Consider the following 21,416-nt stretch of genomic DNA (forward strand, 5'->3'; position numbering starts at 1 on the left):
GCAAAGTACACACTAAGGCAAACTATAAGGGACAACAATAGGGATTTATAGAAGTGGTTTTCACATGCCATGAAATCAATTGTGGCTGGTGGGAAAGTTCATACTGTGCTGAAGTGGCAAATGCCAAAATTAGTTGATGTTGCACTGTTGAAGGCTTTTGCATAGCAGTGAGAGATGATAGAGACGTTACAAGCATTTAAAGCAGGGATGCATGCTTACAAACTGGTAAATTGATGAGGCCCTGGGAGGAGGGTTTGATAGAGGTGATAGAGTCAAGCACCCCATGGCTGCCTTTTGCAAGCACTCAAACGAGTTGAGGGACCCTCCAGATCAGATTTTGGGAGAGCAAGGAGAGAGGAGAGGAAGGGCAAGTAGAACATCATTTGTGCAGCATGGGATACAACCTGATGTACGAATGTACACATAAATTATTACATAAAAAGCTTAACACTTTCTGGATTGATCCCAAGAGAAAAGGTAGATACTCAAACCCTTACCCATTCTCCAGTTGCTACCGTGTCACAGAGGTCTCACATCACCTACTGCACTGGCCACATAGTATTAAAGTGACCTTGAGTCAGCCATGATAGAAATTAGAGGTCAATGTGCAAGAGCAGGAAATCTAGGGTGACATTATGGAACCTGAGGAGGTGGTTCAAGTTAGTTAAAAGACAGAAAAGGGGGTACTTCTCCAAATCAGGATGCACTGACATTACTGCCTTAGAATGCAATTAATTAGGAGTGTTTCATAGAATGCAATTAAGTAGGAGTGTTTCAAAGTTCTTTCCTCCCTAGCTTTCATACCAGGGGGCATTGATAGGCCAGGGATGTCTTTACCCTGTGCAAACGTGTTCACACCTTGCCAATCATTGTGAAGCTGGTTTGAGAAACAACATATCTTCTAACAAAACACAAGATACATATGCACTTTGGATAATGTTGTGTAACTAGAAGTTAAAATCCCAGAGCTGGAAATGCAATGAGCGCACAGTAAGTGGGAGTGGAGACACAGTGTGAATTTAAGTTACCGTATATGGAAGTATTTTTCATGAGACATGAGAAGAGGAATGGACTGGAGACACAGTGGCCATTGAGTATGCTCAGCAACTCAAGACCACTTCTGACATACAGCAGAAGACAAGATAGAGGTATACTTGTTTTAGGCTGCTTAATTTTAGCCATCCAGAATGCTTTATGTATGTAGAGTCTATAAGGACAAGGCCCAGAAAAGATCTACCTCCTTGTCCACTATTACTAGATCTCAGTGTCCTGAACTATATTTGATATTGTTCTTTCCAAACCGTGCTTCTCTACTACAGGGATGGAGGTGGGGCCAACAAGCGTGGTCCAACCCTGTCATGCAATTCCAGTTGTGTGCGCAGTGAACGCTAACATAGGGCCCCTGTTATAGAAACTGACACATGCATAACAATGGAAATATCTTTAAAACTGTATCAAAACTGCACACAAAAAATAGGAAGCAATAAATTATAAAAATGTAAACTCCATCAAGTAAATGATGCTGTTTGAATTACCTATAGTACACATTGTATTCACAACAAAATATTTGGATGACACTATCCTGGAGATGATAATTTATTTATCCCTCAAATTCTCTGGATTATTATTTTTTTTAATTACACCACTCTGCTAGAGGAATTATAATGAAATTATATTTTTGCCCTTTCCCTCTCTGGTGCAGTTCTTCTGGAAATAACCCTCCTTTGAGCAAATTAACCCAAGGGCGATCTTCTGACCTTCGCTTGGATATTATTCCTCTGGAGGTGTTACATTCCTATCTTCCTTGAGATCTATGAAATCCATGTAAAACTTTCTTTCTGTCTGATTCTACTTATCTAGGTCAGCAATATCTAGTTATTTTTTCAAATCCAATTATAGGTAACTCAGACTGAAACTAGATGTTATGGAATGTTATACGGAGATCATGTCGTTACCGCTGAAAACAGAAGTCACACATCTTCTCTCCACAAGCAACGTCTTGTGAACTATATCATCATCAATCAGATTTCTTACATACCCTTCACCAAAAGATGACATCACCACATACTAGACATTTTCCTGTTTTATAAACAGCAGCCAATGAAATGAAGGAGGGTCAAGAGAAGGAGGAAATGTGCAGTTGCTGCTTTTTATAGCCTCAGGCTGCAGATAAACAACCATTTAACCTGGACAACTTCCAGTGACTAACCCAAAATGTGTGGCTTCTTGATTTTAATTCAGAAAACTAACCTAAAATGAAGAAGTTCCATTAATACTAGTGTGAATACTTTGAAGCAAGTGGTTTGAGAATTGTTTCCAGTAATGATGGACCTTCCATAAAAAATATTTAATAGCACAGGAGGCCTCACAACAAAGTTTATTTTTGATCCTCTTCAATTTTGGCTTTGCTCTTTTTCATCCTGTTAACTCTTACTTATCGCTTCCTGAACCCTTCTAAGCAAATATTCCCCTTTTTTTCTCATCTCCCTTAGTGCTTTCTTTGGGCAAGCTGGACACAATTCACTCTTTTAATCTTCCCTTAAAAGCCAGTGTTCCATGTTTTCAAACAATTCTTTAATTTCCTATCCTCTTAGTGAGTGCCAAAGACACTAAAATGAGAGATGGAGACTTGCCACAACAAAATGGAACTCCTATAGTTCCGGACATGAAAGTCAGCTGGCTGTTCTTCTAATATGGGGATAAGCTCTCAAGAACATTTTAACTAATTAACTCTAATCCACCAGTTATGTGCATGTGTTTTTTTAAAGCAACAACTCAACAGCATTACTAATATAGATTGCTCTTGTAAGATTAGAAATGTGAATCATAACATGAACATATTACGGTCATTGTTTATATGCAAAGCACATATCCCATATGTTATATAAAAATGCAGCCAAATGTTTAGAGTACCATAGAATTGTAGTGTTGGAAGGAACCCCAAAGGTCATCTGTCCAACTCCTTGCAATGCAGGAATCACAACTAAAGCATCCATGACAGATGGCTCAATGGACTAAAGAAGCACAAGTAGTCACTTGCAGTGTTTCAGCCTAGACATGATCCTGCTTGCTAACAACTTGGAAGTAAAACTTTTATCTTTGTCCTATTTGCCAAGAAATCGCTATGAATTTGTTTAATGCAAAGTATTATTGGAACACATTCGTACCAACTTCCAAGTGATATGATGGGAGCAAGCAGGGAATGAACTTGCTCTACAGGGGGCAAAATCAACCATGGAAAACAGAGTTTGGCAACACACAAATTAGCATTAGACCCCTAATGACTTGGGCTTGGATTAAGGCCTAGCAATGGCACAGGCAAACAAGTTTTTATCTCAAGACGTTGGCTTTCTTAAAAGAAAAATTGAAGTCTTGTTCAAATGAAGAGAACAAAAGGGAACACAAACTTTGGCAAAAGAAGTGCAAGCAAACAATAAGGGATGCTAAAAAAGAATTGAGAAGCACATTGCTAAAAGTGTACAGATGATTAACAAGAAGTTTTTTAATATATTAGTGGCAGGAGACCCTTAGATGGCAAGGGAGTCGAAGGTGTGCTAAGTAAGATAAGGAGACTGCTGAGAAGCTCAATTAATTATTTGTATCTGTCTTCACAATGGAAGATATAGGGCAAGTTCCACTGCCTGAAGGAAGGGAGTCTGAGGAACTGAAGTACTTAGCAGGGAGGAGAGATTAAGAGCTAGGCCAAACAGACAAAATAAAAACTGACAGATCACTAGGCCTCGATGGCATCCACTGGAGAGTACTCCAATAACTCAAATGTGAAATTGTTGGCCTTCTAACAAAAAGAGTAATTTGTCTCTAAGATCAGCCTCCATACATAAAGATTGGAAGATGCTCAACATAACACCATACAGGATGAGCTACTGGCTAGTTAGCTTAATGTTGGTTTTGGGGAAACTGGTAGAAAGTATTGTTAAAGATAAACTAACCAAGCACACAGAACAATAACAGCTGAAGCAAAGCCAGCATGGCTTCTGCAAGGGCAAGTCCCTCACAAACCTTTGAGAGTGTCAACAAGCATATAGGTACAGGTGATGCAGTTAACATAGCATACTTGGACTTTCAAAAAGGTTTTGGCAAGGTATTTAGCAAAAGACTCATGAGTAAGCTTAGCCATCATAACAATGCAAGAAGAGTCTGCTGGATCAGGTCAATGATCTAACTAGTCCAGTATCCTGTTCTCACAGTGGCCACCCAGATACCTGTGCCAAACCTGCAAACAGGACCCCACCACAAGAGCCCTCTCCTTGCCTGGGGTCGCCAGCAATTAGTATTCAGAAGCATTATGACCTCTGACTGTGAAGACAGAAAAGAGCCATTAGGGCTAGTAGCCATTGATAATCTCAATGAATTTGTTTACTCTTCTTTTAAAGCCAGCCAGGCTGGTGGTTACCATTGCCTCGAGTGAGAGCAGGTTTCATAGTTTATAAGTACTTTCTTTTATTTGTACTGAGTCTTCCAACATTCAACTTTACTGGATGTCTATGCATTCTAGTGTTATGAGAGGAACAAAAAAAATTCTCTAACCTTTGTTTCTGTGCTATGCATAATTTTATAAACTTCTATTATGTCACTTCTCACTCACTATTTCTCTAAACTAAAAAGTTCCAACTGCTGCAACTTTTCCCCATAGGGGTGTTACTCCATGCCTATCATCATATTGGAGCAAGGCTCTTCTTAAGTTCTGAGCAGCAGGTCCTCCAGCCATTCTTCTTAAGTCCCTCTCCTGTTTTTTTTTCCCTTTGAGCAGGCACCTTGGTGGCAATGCTTACTTTTCTGGGCTGTCTGGCCAAGCCCCCCTCTCAACATGTCTCAAACAATTCTGTGTGGAAAGGCCCTGACTGAGAGAGCAGGCAAAGAAGAAGCCAGCCCAAGCCATCCATGCCAACATGCATTATGTGTACATGCATGTTGCTCCGCTCACATGATGCATGCTGACACTACTACATTGCAATATTTGAGTGAGCACCAGGCAGGTACCAAGAAAAGCAGTGAGCAAGCAGCAGTAACTTGCTAAGAGAACAGAGGTGTGTGTGCCATGTGGTCTGCTCTGCATACCCAAAGCTAGTCTGCTGCCTTAGGTGAAGTGGAGTACACCATCCTATCACCAGTGCTGAAGGAAAAAACCACTGCCGGTCCAGTTGGCTTTTAATGTGTGGCAGCAAAATGTCTTGAGATAGTGTTGGGGGTCCTGGACATGGTGGGCTTCAATCATTGCTGGCCTCTCTCTGTGAATGAGGATGAAAATGACTTACCTTCCCCTCACTTCAGTCACAATATTGGAATTCTGTTCTCAAGACAACGCACAAGTCTAATTTTTTTACTGTGTCAGCTTGGCCTCCGAAGGATGTTCAAAACCATTTCTGATCAGATAACATTAATTTCCACAGTGTAAAGGAATAATTTTAACTTGTTTAACCTGCACACAGAGGTTAACGGAGTAAGAGATTAGAAACACTTGGATGAAACTCCATGCATCAGGACTGTTTTGTTAGAGGCTTCCTGCCAGACCATAAAAGAGTCTTGATCAACTCCCCATTTTATCGTTCACTCATGTACTGCAAAGGTACCAACACAATTCATAGAAGTAATCACTTGCAGACTTAGTAGGCACTCTCAGCTGACACAAATGAAAGATTTATTGTTGGGATGATGAAACAAAGAGCAAGTTGTGCAAACTTTACCGAGTTGGATTATGAGAACATGCTTTTTCCATTTCCCATTTTTAAATGCCTTGGGTGCAATTTCAAAACAAAGGCCAATATAAGTTATTCAGCAAAGCAAGTTGCATGGTATCAGGACACAGGAACTTCTTTGTGGACATACTATCTCTACACATAGGAAGAATAAAACAACACAGAGAGTCTGGACCACTTTGCTGAGTAAGTCTAATAATTCAAGCTTGCAGTACAGTTCTTTACAGAAAGTAGTACCACAAAAAGTATATGATTACTATTATTTATAATTTCTTTTAATTGTTTTATTTTTAAAAAAATAACTTATTTTTTTCAATAAGCTACTTCATGTTGATCAAGTCAAGATACAATTCACAAAAACAAATCTCTATAGAATCATACATGTACACAATCCAATATTCAATAAACAGATGTTAAACAGCCTAGGGAACAAGAGAGATGCTTGTGGGATTTTGCAGCATCAGTGCCACAGAGTTAAACTGTAGTCTTCCACCACTACTACCTGGATCAGCCCTGCAGGTTAGGAATGGAACAAGCAAAACACCCATGTGAAAAAGCTTATACAGAATGATACCATGATCAATAGTATCAACCACCACAAAGAGATCTAGAAGAAGCAGGGTTCCCTCTTAGCCTTTCCCAGTACACATTATTCATTAGGGCAGGTGTCAGAAATCTTTGGCCCTCCCAATGTTGCTGAACTACAGCTCCCATAAGCCCCAGCAAGCATAGCCTATGGCCAGGGATGTTGCGAGTTGTAGTTAAGCAACATCTGGAGCTTTCCCACACCTGCATTAAGCTGACTAAGAAAGTTTCTGAAACCAAACTGAAATAAATCCAAGCAGTGTCCTCAAAGAGCTTCTATAAATGTCCTGCAACTACCTCCTTAACAATAATTAGGACTAACCTCTTTAAAGATGGCTGGAATTACCGCCTTGGACTTAGTCAGCCAACCCCTTACTGCTAGAAGTAAAAAGCCTGAGAAGGCAAGGATAGAGTTGAAAAGTGGGCCAAAATCCTTCAAGCATCTTGTCACCATTCTCAGGTTGCGACAAATGAAGCCCATCCCACAAAAGAAGACTATATGGTGCTCCAGACTCCTCACTGGACTATCTTGTGGCAACTGTGGCATCCACATAGGAAAGGATATGCTTAGCATTCTTTTTGATGTTCACAGCAAACATGTTACAGCAGTCTCCCAAAGTTTCCTTTACATCGGTATGGGGGCGTAGTTGCAATGGACCATAAGCAACAAAGGATACAGCAGTGGCAAAAGAGTATGCCTCTTGGCCATTATCACCACCACAGAATAGATTCAGCAGTAAGTTCTAGCCTGTGTTTGGTAGCATTTACATCAAGTCTTTTGCCACTTATGATCTAATCTATCAAACTCTTTCATCCCTCAACTTGGGCAGAGGAGTTGCAATGCAGACTTTGCAAACTAAAATAGAACACCTAGGAGCCGTAATGTCAACCATTAAACTAATCTCTGCATTCCATAGGTCAACCAGGGCATCAACAAGCCATGAATCAGAAACATGTTGAAGGCTATCAATTCTGTGGGGAAGACCCATGCCAGCATTCCCTGCCAAATGGTTCAATGAGTGCAGAGCCCACTTTTTCAAAACCAGCTCCTACTCAACTAGGCAAATACTGAAAGAACCCCAGTGAAGCAAGGTGTCTTGCCTTCATTTAGGTAAAGGAAAACGAGCATAAAGCAGTATAGGTGAATACCTACACTATATTTCATGACACATTGTTGTTAATAATGTAATGGTCACTTCCTGTGCTTTCCACATTTTATTCCCCTCTAATGTCACCATTTACAATTACATGAACACCACCACCACTACCAGAACAACATGCATGTATGCATATATCAGCAACTCTAGATAACTCTTCATGCACCTGATGAAGGGAACCCTGGTCCACAAAACCTTATGCCATATATTTTTAGTTTTTATCGATTCACAAGGCACTTTTGTTATTTTTGTGGCAATAGAATAACACAGCTACCACTCTGGAAATTTATATATTCATGAATCATTAATTAGACAGCTGTCATCCTTGTGAAATTTTTGAAACATAGATACTCAGGTTTAAAATAAGAAAATTCTGCAACTTAAACATATTCTTCAACACTTCGTTAAGCTTACTGGAAGTTGTCTTTTATTAATAATATAATATAATATAAATTATACCTCACTAGCCCCACCCCAACACCTCTTCTGGTGGAAATAACATATTTACATTTGCAAACAGGGACTTAAAGATTATTGTATAAGATTGGGATCACTATTAATTGTTAATCAAAATGGTGGTGAAAGTAAAAGATGATATGATAAATCTTGGGCGGGGAGGCTTTAAACTGAAAACATTTACGTTGGATAATTTTTTGCTCTCAGACAATCAAAATTCCAATTGTCTGGGACACCAAATCTACAAAAGCTTGAAATTAATCTTCAAAAGTTCAAGTCTTAGAGGCATTGCATCATTATTTTTGTTGGATATATTTCTGATCATAATGCAGATGAGCACCAAATTTAATAAAACTAAAATAACACAAGTTAAGTATGAAACATAACAGGATATTGCAAGGAGATTAGGTAGTTTCCTTCAGACTACTTACACAGCCCAAAGAATAAAAAGAGAAGAAGACCAGGAGAAAGCACATAGCCACACGCAAATGAAGGACACAACGTAGAAAAGGAATCAATTAATTAGAATATTCTAGCAGATAATACAAAAGGACTCATAAGGATTTTGGCACCAAATGCAAAAATGAACCTGCCCCCACCCAAAAAATAAATATCAATAATTCCTTTACAGAAGATAGAACATTATTTTCCCTCTGTCTGCTGCTGAGAAAAGAGCACACTGGCTAAATTTAAACCAGCTGTAATGATGAGTGTTACAGTTGGACAGAAAGGAAGCTTACCTCATGAAAGTATTGTGGAAACTGCTGTTGGAAAGATAATAAAAGGATTAACTGCCATTTTAGTGGACCATTTACTTTTCAATCAAAATGTCTCATGTATTTCCTGTTCTCAAGTAGCCTGAATTCCAAAATTCCTTTGTCTATTACAGTACATAGTAGCAAAGCCTGTCATAAGAAATTAATAATTTTACATGGACAGGAGCTTTTATGCATATAGACAGGGAGCTACTTGTTGCCAGCCTCCTGTGAACACGTTCAATGCATATTTAGCCAACAAATTTTGCTGAACAGACTGGAAAGATACCCATAATCAAAGAAAATAAAAATCTGCTTTGGAAGGACATCAAGAGAAAAAGGAATCACTTACGGGGAGGGGGGGCGTAGGGAGAAGTACAGGGCCACGGAAACCACCCAACAATGATCGCTGGTTGTTGTTACTGATCTTGGCTTTAGAAACAATCTGCTAATTGTTTCTATATTTACGCAGGGCATCAAAATAATTCATACTTCGAACTCGTCGTTATTAACTTTTTCCAAAGATAACGTATTTTTTACAGTAATATTGCAGCAAAAAGCACAAATGCATATAGTCGTAGTACAGCAATGATTTTGAAGATATGTTTCCTTAAGATCTTAACCTTCTAACATTTTAAAACCAACATTGGCAAGAAATATACATTTTAACAGTCCCTTCAGAGTCATAATCCTAAAGATGCATTTTTTACTTCAAATATTTAACTCTCTTTTCCTTTACTCATAGTTACTAAACAGTTATTAACAGTCTCCCCGGGCATCACAACTTGTTTTGTTATGCTAGGTTCTTTCATTCTGACTGGGTCACAAAAGCACATTCAAAATATTGCTCTGTCACCAGTACTGAAAGTCTTCTGTTATACATGAAAAATAGATTAATTATTTAAAGCGTATGCAACTATTTCATGGCCTATTTGCAACTCAATATTCTTCCAGTGTTGCTCATTATTTAATACAGATTAACACAGCAACATAAAGACAGGAATCTCACAGTTTTCCTTACCCTGAATTACAACAGCTGGTTTGTGTGAAATGCTAACTGGGAAGGTAACATTAGAAAACTGCTATACTCCGTAAAATAGCTGTCAAACACACACTTCAAAGAAAATACGGAGAGGGATTTCTTGCTGGCGAGTAAATCTAGATTTCCACACCACATCTTTCATCACTATAAAAAAGCAACTAACCAAGCTTTTCTAATTTTAAAACAAACTTTTATAAAAGAGACAAAGAGAAAAGTGAAGCCAGTACATTGGTTTTAACCACCTTTTTAAAAACAACTTACAAAATTATATAGCCAACTCTGCTGAGTAATCCAGATATTTTCATAGTTTCAAATTTCTAACTCCAATGCAGCACAATGTGTCTTTAGAAGATGCAAACTGAAGGTTTAAATTTCTACATGATGCTTCCCTCTATTACTACATAAATTATCTGTTCTAATTGGCATGTTAGAATAATAGAATGGTTTTTTCAATAAACTAACTTTCGGGTAAATCTTATTTGTTCACAATTAGTATCTAGAAAACAATGTGCTTTTTAAGGAAAGCTGTGAATACTATTTAATTGTTTTTAGATGTCTGGTCATGAATACACAAACAGAGACACCATTATTTACCATTTTTAGCTTATTGAAAAAATTTAAAGTGTGCCATAATATATACATAATATAGTTTCAGATAAGGAAGATAAGAAGTAGTATAAAGCAGATTCTTTGTTGTCTTGATATTTCAAAATATTAAATAATAAATTGAACAGAGTATTGAGATTAAATAAAGTAAAACCACAGAAATTATAGAGAATTATAGAGAAAGACAGAAAGCATAATATGGGACATAGTGAATGCCCTATGGCTGATGCACAGAAGAAACTAGAGCAGACCATCTAGTATTTCACTAGACAACCATTCATGTATACCTAGATATGCTTATGACTGTGATGTATGAGGAATGTATCACCAGCATAAGGAAGTATAACTAGACCTATGTTGTTATTCCTTACCCTATGACTGTGCTTGGTAATAGCTCCAATATTCCCCAATGCTTGCTCTAAAGTCTTCTTGCTCTTTTTTAATGTAAAAGGACATCTTAGTTTAAAGGGAATGCTTGCCATTCCAGAATATCAAAGTCAAAGTATGTAGTGAGTGTTCATTTTTTCAGAGCACATCTCCACTGTACTCCACTGAAACCTCTCCCCTACCCCCCACCCCCGCACCAAATCTCCAAAGTGCTTCTACTTGCTGATGTTTTGATGAGGCAACCCAATCTGCTGGTGTGGTTATTCCTTTGTAAGCAATACATTTGGGGTTGCAAACAAAAGTTTCATATTTCACTGCTGGGTTTGGAAGTTCTGACCAATCTTTCCTTGTTGTTATCTAGTCTATTCAGGGTTTCATATTATTGCTGCTTTCAGCATGTGGAAAGCCAACTGCAAGTCATTAGCTTTTATTTTAATTGCCCACATTATTGCGATAACACAGGCAGAAACAACACTGTTCCATGATGCTCTCTTTGGAATTATAATGTGGCTTAGATCTGCCTGATCAGAAGAAAACAGCTTTATTTCAGAACTCTTCTTTTGAAAGTTAAATGAAAGCCATCCTAAAAGTTTTATGACATGCTCAACTGCAATTGCGAATGATAATAATAATTACTACTACTACTAGGATTCCCTTCCTTTTCTGCCATCTATAATTATAAAGGCTTCTGCTCAGTTGGAATACTGTTCAAAAGGCAGAAGGAAAATAATTTTCATTAAATGTACTTCATGTTTGACTTAAATGTCACTAGAGGCACAATGACCCTTCCTTCATGTCAAATTGCTGCAGGCTGCTTTGATCATCATATTAATGTTCCAATGGCCATTTCAAAAATAAACAACTGTATTAGGAGTCAAGCTTTTGCAGAGGGCAACAAAATATTATTCTTTGACATTACAACATTTATATATCAGACACTTCCCCCCCCCCCAAATATGTATATATTCCATGCCCCTCACAACACCCCAAATTGTCTTGGAAGCATTACAGACCAAACTGCCAGAAAACATTACTGTGCTGGAATGATATTGTGAAGGAAGGAAGAGTGCAAAGAACTCAAGAGTGTATGTTTTTAGTCAAATTCTGCTTGGAAATAAGTTACAGGAAAAGCTCCCTGATAATGCTGGAAGAGGATTTTTAAGAGGAGGAAGAAGTCCAGAGACATTAACATGTTTCTAGTCAAATAAATATATTCCAGACTTACCATGCACTTGTTTGGTTTTTCTCCGGAATGGACCCTCATGTGAATCAGCAGTTTGTAACGAGCATTGAAAGGTTTATACCGACGGACACAGCCTGTCCAGAAGCAAGTAAAGTCCTCTCCTTTCCTTTGATCAATGTGTGTTTTTTCTATGTGCCGGACCAGTTCATCTTGTTGATCATAGGCAGCACTACAGTCAATCCACCGACAGGCCTGCTTGCCATTGCTGGTCTCCTGCTCATCGCATTCGTTTGTCTTTGGAGACATGGAAGCATGTAAATGAGACAGCGTCCCTTGAGTTTGGCTTCGCTGCTGGTGCAAATGATAAGGTGGCGGCAGCTCTTGGTTATGCTGAAAAAGATCTGAGGTGGAAGAATATTCATCAAGTGGTTCTTGTTTTAAAAAATTCAACTTCTGACTGCTATGTGAAGTGTCTTGATGAGGAACACTAGCACTGTTCATTATAAGACAGAGGCTTGCATTTTCTCCTGTTTGCTGCATTTGCGAATGATCACAGTCACCTCGGACAATTTCAGTGGAAACTGGTACAAGGCATACCGAAGGGGACGGAAGATGACAATGGTTCCCAGGTTGGGAACAAGACTGGGGACGAGAGGCTTTCTGTGTACTGTGGAGAGCGATCTCTCCGGGAGAAGGGGAAATGCCAGTTGAATTAGTCCGCAGTCCATTCACGCAGGTAACCAGTGACGTTTGTGACGTGCGGATGATAGTTGTAATATCTATCCCATCAGCGGAAGACGGCAACATGGAGATGCATCTCTTCTTCAGGTTGCTTGCCTGGTGCCTGCTAGGATGCTGAGGGCTGCTGAGTGACAATGAGCCCAGGGAGGAGCTATGTTCATTATTAAACAAGTATGATGAAAGTGAATTTGTAAGGCCATTGTTCATTAGGTCTATTTCAGGATGAAAGCTGCCTGAGCTTCTCAGTTCCATTCCTTCGGTAATCCCTCTATGTGTGGAAACCTCAGAAAGGCCCTTGTAATCGCTCCGGCACTCCTGTTTTATATGCTGTGTAGTGCGGCTTCCATTCATGCACAGAGTGGTAGAGTCTGCTGATTCTTGAAATGCGGGAGGCCTGAAACACAGTTTCATTTATCATCACTAAGTGGCAGAGAACTGTAGCATTTCATTCAAGATGCAATGTTTATTAAGCTCCTTAGCAAGGGACAACAGAGTTCATCTTTGTGTGTACATAATAACTGCATTTGAAAATTATTTAGCTGCTTTCTCTGGAAAAGCAGTAGCATCTTGTATAGTGTTGGTTTCACACATACAAAGCAAAGTACTGTTACAGCTGTTTTCAAAATGGCAGCACCTCAATAACCTCTACATATCTTATTCAGTGGGCATTGCAGACAAAATGTATGAAAGCATTATTTATTTCTAATTCCATTCCCCCCCCCCCACTAATTGTATATAGAGCAGTTTAAACACAACAAATCAAGACAGTTGTGGATTTTGCTCACATGTCTGCCCAGAAAAATGAAAATAACATACTTTCAAGACAAATATATATATATTAAAAAATTGTCCAGTAGCACCTTAGAGACCAACTAAGTTTGTTCTGGGTATAAGCTTTCGTGTGCATGCACACTTCTTTCAGATATACAATTTTTTTATAAAAAAAAATATTTATTTATTTATTTTATTTATTTCGACTGCATCAGACCAACATGGCTACCTACCTGAATACTTTCAAGATATTTGCCTTTAAATACGTTATTTCCAGATGGAAAATGCACATCCTTCCCACTGAACAATGATTTATAATCTATTCCACATTGGAATGCGAACTTGAACACTGAGATAATTTATCTAATGGGGTTGGTTTGGTGTACAGATGTAGTAAAAGCAGGTGGTAGAATCCTGAGGTGGGAGATGTAATGGACTTCAGGCTGCACATTTTTTTAAAAAAAAATTGCTGTAAGACCAACCAATAATTACACAGGGACCAGCCTTTTCTTTTTCTATTTGAAGCAAGGAAGAAGAAGAAGAAGAAGAAGAATTAAAAATATGGTCTTTTAAGTGTAGAATGACTCAGTGCAGTCCATTCTACCAACTCTGGACTTTCCCATTTCATTCTGCTTCATGTATAGAATGATGGCATACAGGACAGAATTCAACTCTTCCCTTTGGAAGAATGAGAATAATGAGTCCTAGATGGCTAACTAACCCTGTTTTGCTAATCATTTTACTCATGTGTTTTCACAGTTTCTGTTCTTAACAGCTCAGTAGCCCATTCCAACAAAATAAGGGGGCAGTAGCTTTGCTGGGGAGGGGATAGAACAATTTACAGTTACATTTTTAATGCCAATGATATATGCTTTGTAGAGGTGTGCATTTGTTTGGGACAATTGAAAAAAAGTAACTACGTAGTTAATTTTTCATTCTTTCCAAAACTAAAGACCAGAGTGTTCAAAGGGCAAAAGACTGTCAAGGAATGCTTTTGCTTACCCTAGCAGTCTGGTCTCCTGTAGACAGCAATGGGCAACTAGTACAAATGCCAGTTACAAAAACAGATACAACAGTACTGAATGAGTAACAAACTAAATGTGATTGTAGAGACAGAATAACTAAAACTAATGGGTTTTTTAAGAAGGGGAATGGAATGGCCGCTCGCTGTCTTCAATGGCGGTGAGTGGCAGCTACACCAGTCTCCTCTGTTTGGCAGGGGAAAACGTCATTTCTCCCTCCACTGGTTGTGCAGGCTGTTGGGAACCGCCCTCAATTCCACCAATCTCAGGCAGGTCAGGGGGTGTGGCATCAGGGTCGGACCAGAGTGGAGACTGCAAGCCATACTCTTCATTCTGGTCCACACCCATCCCATTTAAGTAGGGTGTGTCTGGAACCAGAAGTTCATTTGGCATTGGATTTTCCCTCCAACCCACCCTATGCCATTTGTTTTGGCTTTGCCCAAGGCTAAGCATGTATGCCGCCACTTAGTTCTATGTATATGTCCTGCATAATGTTCTATGAGAAAGAGCTATATAGTAAGTATCAGAAGCATGGGATGGAATGAATTTATTTTAAAAATAGTTCTAGCCTACCTGCATACCACCGTTCTAACTCATCCCAGTGATTCCAAAATGTCACATTAAAAATAACTCAGAAAATTTTGACTTCTCATAAAATCACATTTGTCTGGGATGCTGGTTTGGCAAGATTTAGTCATTTCTTTGTGGCAGGTTTACTATCCAATATCTTCTGAACCATCAAAGCTAGGTTTAGGATTTTTAATCGCACTAGAAACTTCCCTCTCTTTCCATTGAAACTCCACTTTCAAGCCTTTCATCTCTAGCATGATGACTTGTAGAAATTCTGTTTCAAATAATGTCTATGACTTATTGTTTATAATATCTTAATCTTTTACACTTCATCTGATAATAACCAACACACCTGGTTTTTACAGGTAGAATAGTAAATACACATTTATTAACACATCTTAACAGATTGTTTATAAAATATGAGGCACACCAGTAAAATGAAAAATGATGTGGTATAAAATCTTTACCTGACATTCATTTGGAACAACCAACACAGCTTACTCATAGCTTTACAATGATTTGTGTTTTCCATGCAAGAAAACCCTGCTTTTTCACAGTATCTTAATCTGCTACAAGGTATCAAAGTTATCCTATTTGTGAGCAAAATTTCTGAAGTTAGGCATAGGCAACCTATAGTTTTAAGAGTTTTTGGTCCATTGACAATATAATTATTTTAATTCTGAAGATGTTGGCAAACCCTATTCTAGGTAATAGAGCTAAGCAGATTTTATTTAAACCACTAGCAATAGCTGAATAAAAATGAACAAATGGCACTATTTATTTTAAAGCATTTCTATAAATCTTAACAACTGTAATTACTATAGTTAAGACTGTTGCTTAATTTGTCTTTGGTAAACTAGATATGTCTTGCTGGATCCTGGAGGCAAAAATCAGATTCCCCAAGTCCAATCCAAAGTCCAGTCCTGATGTTACATATTCCTGGAGTTTGATGGGTCCACTTTTAAGATGGTTCTGTTATGGACTAGGTGCTTGTGATCATTTCCTCCATTCATTAGCAGCAGGTGTCACTGCACAGGTGTGGCTGCACTGCTCTGTGTGCAGGATTAGACTAGATGACCCTCTGGGTCCCTTCCAACTCTATCATTGTATGACTTCTATAGCTTTTATGACTCCTTCCAAACATGACACATCACTGCCGCTTACTGAGAGGAAGAGGGGCAAGACAGTGGGAGCTTGGTGCAATGCAGGCACAGCACAAACACAGTGGCAAAAGCAGTGGATTGGCTCTGACTCAGTGCCTACACTACACCAAGATCCTGCTACCTTTCCTATCCCCCTCTTGATGACAGCGGTGTGTTGCATTTGGAAGAGCATAGACCCACTGGCTGCTCCCGCCTCCATTTCTTGAAAGAGTATGAATGGAGTGGTTAGGATGGCCCAATTCCTGTCACTGAGGCATCTGAGACCTGTAGATCCTCACTCCTAGCAATTATGCCCATTGCTCTCAAGCTTACAGATCTCTGAGAAGGCCAAGAGGCAGGATCAGGGCTTAGTTTGGAGCCTAGAAAAACTTCCAAGCATCTAGAAAATGTATCTGGTTATTCCAAATTAATTTGTAATTGGATTTTACAATTTGTGATGAAATAAGGCATTATGAGTCCATTAGACTCATGCAGTTAAGCTCGTTATCAAATATTTTTAACTGCCACACATAAGAGACATTTATTATGGCTTGGCCTACTTGTTTAGGATCCTTCTATTTATAAAGATAATACACATGCTCATACACTCACAGGCACTGAGGCGAAGCAAGGCATGTGATGTTTCTTAAAAGATTTCCAGCTCTGCTACTTAATATAATAACTGAAAGAAACAAGATAGTCTTCCTAACATAGCTTCATTCAATTTTCTTCAGATTTTTTTACACACATATATAAATTTCCTAGATCACTCCACTGCAGGTTTTGAAAGTTTTCTGCTACATTTTCACAGCTTCTGCAACATGCTCCTTCTTCTGCTTTTATGACTGAATCCAGCAAAAGCGTGTTTTCTGCGCCTAATAATGGATTATCTGAAAAAGTGCCAATATTAGCTGTTTATCAGGACCAGTTGCAGTGAATAAACGATTAAGATTTTTCTATCAAAACATATGTATCTCATTTATCTATTCTATGCAGTGAAAATATACTGCATAGCTTTCAAAGCCATGAGATGAACTTGTGGGTAGGAGAAGAAGAAGAAGAAGAAGAAAAGGATCTCTCTGGAATACAGCTCTTAAATAAGTCAAGGAGGACTGGAAGAAGATAAAGGATTTCAGCATATTAGGTTAAATGGACATTTTATTTGCAACAGTCAGTTGTCTAGAACATGTTTTTTGCTGATGGCACAGATGGTATAAGCTTTTATTGGGGTTTTCTTTGTGGCTGCAAATCTAGGAATTAAAGACAGAACCACAGAAATTCTCTTTTCTGTTATTTATGGACTGGGAAGCAGGAATGGCCAAAATGACCACAGCAAAGGAAGCTTCCAGTATACTGTTATCACAATGCTTCCCCTCTATTGCCCGGTAGTCTCAAACCCTAGTGAAACTGTAACTTTAATAGAGGTTAAGGATAATGGACACCACATGCTTAAGTTTTTAACCTCAGACAGGACCTTTCTCTTGGATTCATTTTCATAGAATTTATACACTGAACTTTTAAATGGTGCTACATGAAGAAAGCATGGTAGCACACATGAACACAAGGACAGCCTTTCCCCACAAATGGCTTTTGACTCGAGACCAAAATCGGGAAAGTAGATACTCAAGCTGCACACTATATCGGCAGGTACTTGTGAACTCCAAAGTCCAAACTACCAGCAAAACTGCATGTGATGGCAGCAGACCCACGTCACTGAGTGTTGATTGCAACAGTAAATCGGCATGTATAAAGCAGGAAAGGGGTGGATAGAGGGGAAATTGCAACGTGGGCACGGTTTTACAGTGGTTCCTACCTACAAAGTCATGCTCTGAGTGTAGCACTGGGAGACTGTGGTAGGACTGCACAAAAGTGTCATTTGAGTTAAGAAAATATCTAGAATCCACATGGGTGTCTGTATGAATGAAGATGAGAGGATCAGAAATTAAGCTGGGCACTGAAAAATAAACTGCAAAACTACTGCCACCCGCAAAAATGCATATATTATCTCCTAGTTACCAGTGAACAGAGAATCCACTGACAAAATAATGGGCTATATTAAATATTTGGCCACTGTAGGGGGAAAGCTCCTTTTTAACAGCTGTGGTGGCATTTGGAGGAATCCTATCCACAGTACTCACCGGGTTTAGAAAGGCTGAAGCTTAGTGAAGTATCAGCAGTCAGAAATTTGCAAAGCTAACTGCTGGTTGGGGTGTGTGTGTGAACTTTAAAAAATACCACAAGATTGTGGGATGACATCACAGCAAGGGGCTCTTAATACATCTACAGAAACATAAAATTATGTGGGACCCGAAGTGCCAAAAGTAAGCAAGAAAACAAACAAACCATGGAACCCCTGAGAAACACTGGCATTCATTCTACATTCTTCCAGTTTCTGAGAAAAAGGCAAAGCCTACAGAGCCCAAGCCAAGCTTTAGGAGTAAAGGGAATTACCCCAGTCACCTGCTGCTTTATATCACAATAGCGGCTCTCTCAAGTTCTATGGCACATAATCCTGTGTTGTTCTGGGAATCTTCCCTGAGACAGAGTTGTAAGGAGTTCATATTTCGTAAGGGAGTACTATGATCCCCTGTATACAGGCATCTGTCATTTCCTCATTATGGATTTTTCAAAAAGCTCCTGAAAAGATCTAAGCAAGGTCTTCTCTTCCTCCTTTTGTTTGCTCCAACCCCAATTATCTTTGCATCATAATTGTATTCAGTGAAAGAATAAAACCAGATTGTTAGCAGTAAGTACCATGTGGATTCATAACAGGGTCAAGATGGAGTTAACAAACATATATAACAAAATCAAAAGCAGCTAAATTGCCATGAATAAGTTAAGAGCCCTTGTTTCCTCATGCTATGTATATGGAAATTTGAATAAGATGGTTCTAGACATGGAGCATTTATGAATTAAAGTATCTCATATAAAAGTTTCAACTTTGGAGGGTATTCCCCCCCCCTCAAGATTCTCAAAAAGGTCAATATTGTTCAGCGAAAAAGCAGAGTAATTGATGGATCACCTTTAAAAAATAAAAATTCACAGCAAGTTTTTCTCAACAATTGACATCTTCTTAGAAGGGTACCAGATTCAAACTTTGCAATAATGTTACCTTATGTAAGTAGGATAAAAAAATGGTTGTAGTTTTTTAGTTTTCTACCCTTAAAAAAGCACAAAAGTCTTAAAGGATTTTTTTTATATATAAGGGGGGGGGAGGGAGAGAGATAGAGATACAAATGTCCTGTTGACTAGATGGGAACTTATGATATCCTCTTATGGGAAATACTGCTGTGGGGATTGTTTTATTATTTTCTACCTTCCTTCAAGTTGTATCTTGAAAGCATCCTTTTTCTAGTACTTGAGGCCAGATCCCTGATTCATTCTAAACTCGAGTCAGCAGCTTGTCCAGAACCCAGGAATTGTTTTCTTTGGATCTACAACAAATTATTTACTGAAGATGGGATCAAGCCTCAAACATGGAATTAATGCACTCCATAACTGAGGTGCCCTTCACATAATCCATAATAATTGGCCAAGCCGGCTGGGACCAACGGAAGTTGTAGTCCAACAACATCTGCAGGGCTACCCTTGAAATAAGTTATTGGAGAGGAGGGTGAATGTTGAGCAAAAATCCTCTTCTTTACTTACCATCCAGTCATTAGCTATTCATGCTGCATGTTTGGCTAAAGGGCATGAGCAACAAACCACCTCTTGGAATGGCAAATCTTGATCTCATTTTGACTACAGGAAACCATATCAGAGATTGTGGCAGTGGATAAAGCCTATTTCAAGAAGCTAAGAGGAAACTATTGCCCCTCCCCTCTTTTGATTCTTAGAACTGGAACACAAAAGAAGGGCATACTTGAAGATACAAGGTGGAATGCTCTCCCCTGGGAGGCTTGCTCAGCGCCTTCCTTACATATATTTAGGCACCAAGCAAAAACATTCCTCTTGTAGAAGAATAGAAGGGTGGGGGAAGGGAAGGAAATGTTCTGCAGCCTCCAAGACTCCTGGTGCTCTAAAGCATTTGCCTGTCGGGGTGAAAGTAAACCAGACTAAAAGAAAAGGGAAATGGGAAGAAACAAAGTTGGTACTGAAACCTGAGGCAAGGAAACTTAAAAAAAACAAAAACCACTGCTCAAGCCCTGAGGAGGATGTGGAGTGGGTGATCCTTGCTATTTCCCGACCTCCATGGATCCAGGAATGTCAACAACTGCTCCTTCATCTCCGCTTGTCTGCTGATGCCCATGATGCCCATTCCTGACTGTGCACAGACAACAGCACACCCTGCTTTTGTGCCCTGCAGGCAAACCAGACTGAAGACTGACCTAGCCAGGTCCGCAGGTGGGGCATCCCCACTCTTTTGTGCCCCTGAGTGGCCCATTATTATTTTCTAATTGTTGGTGGGCAATCCGCCAGCCCCCGTGGCCAGCCAAGGCCAAAGCAGAGGGCTGCGCAGGGCTACTGCTTCCCACTCTCGGCCGGGAAAAGCTGCAAAAATCATCAGAGTTACAGTAAACGGTCGTTCTCCTGGCTAATTAAACAATCTGTGGCGTTTTAAACTAGGAGGTTGTGGTTGTTGTTTGTTACTATGTTATGTATTTTTGTAATGTTATGTTTTGTAATGTTATTTTTGAATGTATATTGTAAACCACCCTGTGATCCTTGGTTGAAGGGCAGTACAGACAGTTAATAAATAAAAAGATTAATAACCCAAGTTGGCAAAATAGCATAGTGTGTAACTGCTGACAACTTCTGAAATGATAAGAGCACATAAGGCAGTCAAAATTGAAAACGATACCTTGGATCTGAGCGAGACAAGTTCAGCTGACTAACATGTAGGAGTCTTTCACAAGGCAACGGGTGGTCTCGGGTAAGCGAGCTTCCTGAGTGGATGAGCAGGTTCTGTCTACACACGGGCCCCAAGCTATTTGTCATCTCCACATCCATCAAGTTATTCTTCTCAGATATCAAATTACAATGATTGTAGGCACCATTCACTGTTAAAGAAAGGAGAGGAGGAAGAGAAAAACATAATGATGAGCTCCTCAACAAGAGTGGTGCTGTATCTTACTTGTTCCCGTCAGCATGATCCACCTACTACTGGCAGTCTGCCTCAAGAAATCAGGAGAGAATGAAAAAAAGTTTCAGAGTAATCAAGGTCCAATTCCTAAGGAATTAACCACTGACACTGATTGTTGCTTTCCCTACCACACCTTATATTGAAACCTGAATAAATGATAATATTTCTAAGAACATTTTCTTTTACTACAGGAGAAGAT

At 39.2% G+C, this 21,416-nt stretch overlaps 1 protein-coding gene across 5 annotated transcripts in view; it reads right to left on the bottom strand.

Annotated features, from left to right (window-relative positions):
* Positions 1–21,416, bottom strand: part of GLIS1 (GLIS family zinc finger 1) — a 184,783-nt gene that overhangs the window by 91,175 nt on the left and 72,192 nt on the right. For all 5 annotated transcript variants that reach the window (XM_083448023.1, XM_083448024.1, XM_083448022.1 and 2 more), the window contains 2 exons: positions 20,936–21,134; positions 11,931–13,023 (listed from right to left, as the gene is read on the bottom strand). In XM_083448023.1, coding sequence (XP_083304149.1) covers positions 11,931–13,023; positions 20,936–21,134 — 1,292 coding nt within the window. The remainder of the gene's footprint in view (positions 1–11,930; positions 13,024–20,935; positions 21,135–21,416) is intronic.

Source organism: Podarcis tiliguerta (genome assembly GCF_965153285.1).
Source record: "Podarcis tiliguerta genome assembly, chromosome: 6".
NCBI classification, from domain to species: Eukaryota; Metazoa; Chordata; class Lepidosauria; order Squamata; family Lacertidae; genus Podarcis; species Podarcis tiliguerta.